At 36.1% G+C, this 2,949-nt stretch overlaps 1 protein-coding gene across 1 annotated transcript in view; it reads right to left on the bottom strand.

Moving 5' to 3' along the window:
* CAMKMT (calmodulin-lysine N-methyltransferase) overlaps positions 1 to 2,949 on the bottom strand; it is a 536,206-nt gene that overhangs the window by 491,021 nt on the left and 42,236 nt on the right. Inside the window, 1 exon segment of the mRNA XM_069071614.1 lies at positions 2,252 to 2,316. Within this exon segment, the coding sequence (XP_068927715.1) occupies positions 2,252 to 2,316 (65 nt within the window).

The raw sequence follows: 2,949 nt of genomic DNA, 5'->3' as shown, positions 1-2,949 counted from the left end.
GACCTTGGGCAAGTCACTTAACCCCAATTGTCCTGCCTCCCCCCTCCAAAAAGAAGAAAACAGAATATGAGGATAGTCTTTGGAGCTAATTAGAATAAGAGGAAAAGGATCCAAGCTTTGATGATCAGACTTCAGCAATTTCTAGAGAGGAGTATCCTTAGGCTAGCACTTAGATACAAAAGGGGTAAAGGAACCTAAAAAATAATGGAAGAAAAATTATCTAAAACAAGATGGGGGATGGAGACAAGTGTCCCCTTAGAAGACGTGGCAGTAAATGTCTGACTATATGATGAATATCTTAAGAATTCTACTCTCTGTAAATTTGTCTATTTATAGATGCCCCCACTCCTCCCAGAGCCTCCTCTCCTTTTAAGTTATCCAATAAAGCTGCTATTTGAAAAAAAATCTTTGTGTTGGGTAAAATAAGGAAAGAAGAGATTGGTCTATTGGGCTAGCTAGCCCCAGAGAAATAAGGAAAGCAGACCACCACCAAGTAGATGCTGCCAGGGTTAGAAAGGAGTAAGCAACCTAGGGTGTGGCCTTTTAGAATACAAAGAAAATCTCACCTCCTTGCTGCCTGGGTAATTTCTTTACAGGAAGATGCTCCAGAAAACATTACCTCTGGGAAATGATCATTCTGTGGTCATTGCCACAAATAATGCCCCAAACTCCTTCTTTATATTTTATATAATGCTGCCAGCTAGTGGTCCTACCTTAAATTGAAATATTGGCAGTAGCACTTCATAGTTATTTCAACTACTCTGCTATCTGCTGTATGGTCATTCCTGAACTATAGAAAGGTAAGTTCACTTGATAAACCTTATCTATCAAAGAACAAGGGGAAACCTTGTCATTCATGCCTCACTCCCAAAAGGGCATACATCTAACCAGAAAACAATTGTGACCCTACCAAAAAACAAGATTATGTCCTCATATTATATCATAAATTGAACATCCTACATAATCTTACCAAATAGTCTTCATTCGTCTTAAGCAAAATACTTCAAATTAAATATTTCTGAACATTTGCAGAGAACTTTACAGGGAAAAAGTCACAAGTATTTTTCTTCACAAGAATGAGACCCTCCCCCCATAAAGTATATAAACTATTAAAGAATACATATGCTGTCCAAACAGTGTCTGAAGTAATTAAATGCAGCCTACATGCAAAAATTTTGAAAAAAAAATTACAGACTGACATTGCTTTGTGTAAATGTATTATTTCATTATTACTTATGCCAGATGAAAGAGATCTCTCTCTCTCTTCAAATTCCTCATGAGGCAGTTGTAATGTAGCAGAAAGAGCAATGAATTTGGAGTCATTAACCCTGGGTTCAGATCCTGGCTCTTTTATTTGCTAGTTTTATAATCTTGGTCAAATCCCTTCAATTCCTTAACTTGGTTTCCTCATCTATAAAGTGTGAGTAATTCCTATAATAACTAAGCTCACAGAGTTGTGAGTAAAACAATCAATTAATCAACAAGCATTTACTAAATACCTACTGTATATAAGGCATTGTGCTCAAAAAGCACTTGGTAAATCTGAAATTTCTATAAGAACGCCTTAGTAAAATAACTCATTGCAGCACATTGTCTTTGAACTTAGCACCTCTTTCACTGTGATACAGTTATTTATGTCTATGTTCTCTGCTCATCTTCCCCAATACCACCCCCTACACCATTATAGTGCAAGCTACTCAAGGGCAAAGGCTGTTTCTGCTCCCATTTAATATGTGCAGGGCCTAACACAGTGCCTTCCACATAGCAGGGGCTTAATAAAGCATTTAATAAATATCTGTCTGAATGAAAATAAACTGACTTAAATTTGGTCAATAACATATTTTATGCTTTGTAATTTCCATTTTCTGCTGATATGTGACTTCAAGTAGAGAAAATTCTATAGGATTATACCTCTACTAAAGAAAAATGCTTTCCTAGTTGGGTGATCAGATAAAATATTTACTTTCTCAATTTATCCTCTGTTTATCAGGAACTCCGATGGAAAGCTGATATTCTGGTCACTTCCCTAATAGATCCATTTCTTTACCTATAGTTTTTAAATGTATTCCAATAAAAGGAGGAAGGAAATAAAAGAAAGTAAGTTGCCTTTTCTAATAAAAGAAGAAGTTTCTCCTTTAATAACTTCTGAAGCTATATACAATTTTAATTTTAGTAAGAAAAAGCACACTGTACATTCACTCTTGTAAAACTTATAAAAGGTAGATATAGAGAGAACAAACTTGCAACTTACAGATATTCCCTGTGTTGTCAAAGCTGGTAAAAACATCTTCAACATTTATAGGACCTTGGTTATTCCTAGAAAGTAATCAAAGATTTTCTTTAATGTTTGTGAAACATCAACATCCCTAAATCAAAAAAAAGCTGAAATAATTATTGGTCATTCTTTATATAGTTGTCATATATCTGCAGCTAAAAAAAGTCTTGCATAGGATCTCAGATTTAGAGCTAGAAGAGACCTTAGAGTGAATCAAGTCCAATCTCCTCATTTCATAGATGAAAAAACTGAGGTTAAATGACTTGCCCAAGGTGACACAGCAAAGCAACTGTCTGATGCAGAATTCAACCCAGATCTTCCTGACTCAAAGAATACCAAATCCATGACACCATGTTGCCAGCCCTCTGTAGCAGCAAGTACCCTAGCATACCCAGGATAGCTGCTAGCACAGGTTCTCTGATCTTCTTTTCTAAAGGAAAGCAACTCAAAAGGGGTTAACAATCTTAGTTTAATCAATCAAACATACATCATTTACCTAGTTCAGGGGAAAAAGTCAGCACCCTGAACTTCAGAGAATACAAACAGAAGTCACAAGCAAACAAAAATACAGACACAGAAAATAACACAACAGCTTCTAGCTGTCTGACCATCACATCCATACCTAGCTAGTCACCAATGAAAAAAGCACCAACACCTGGGTTTTCAAAGCCGGG

This window comes from Petaurus breviceps, unplaced genomic scaffold, assembly GCF_028583685.1.
Source record: "Petaurus breviceps papuanus isolate PSGF00001 unplaced genomic scaffold, PetGlider_PUasm1.0 90842, whole genome shotgun sequence".
Classification (NCBI taxonomy): Eukaryota; Metazoa; Chordata; class Mammalia; order Diprotodontia; family Petauridae; genus Petaurus; species Petaurus breviceps.
Note: the sequence above shows the minus strand (reverse complement) of the source record. Positions and strands in the feature narration are given on the sequence as shown.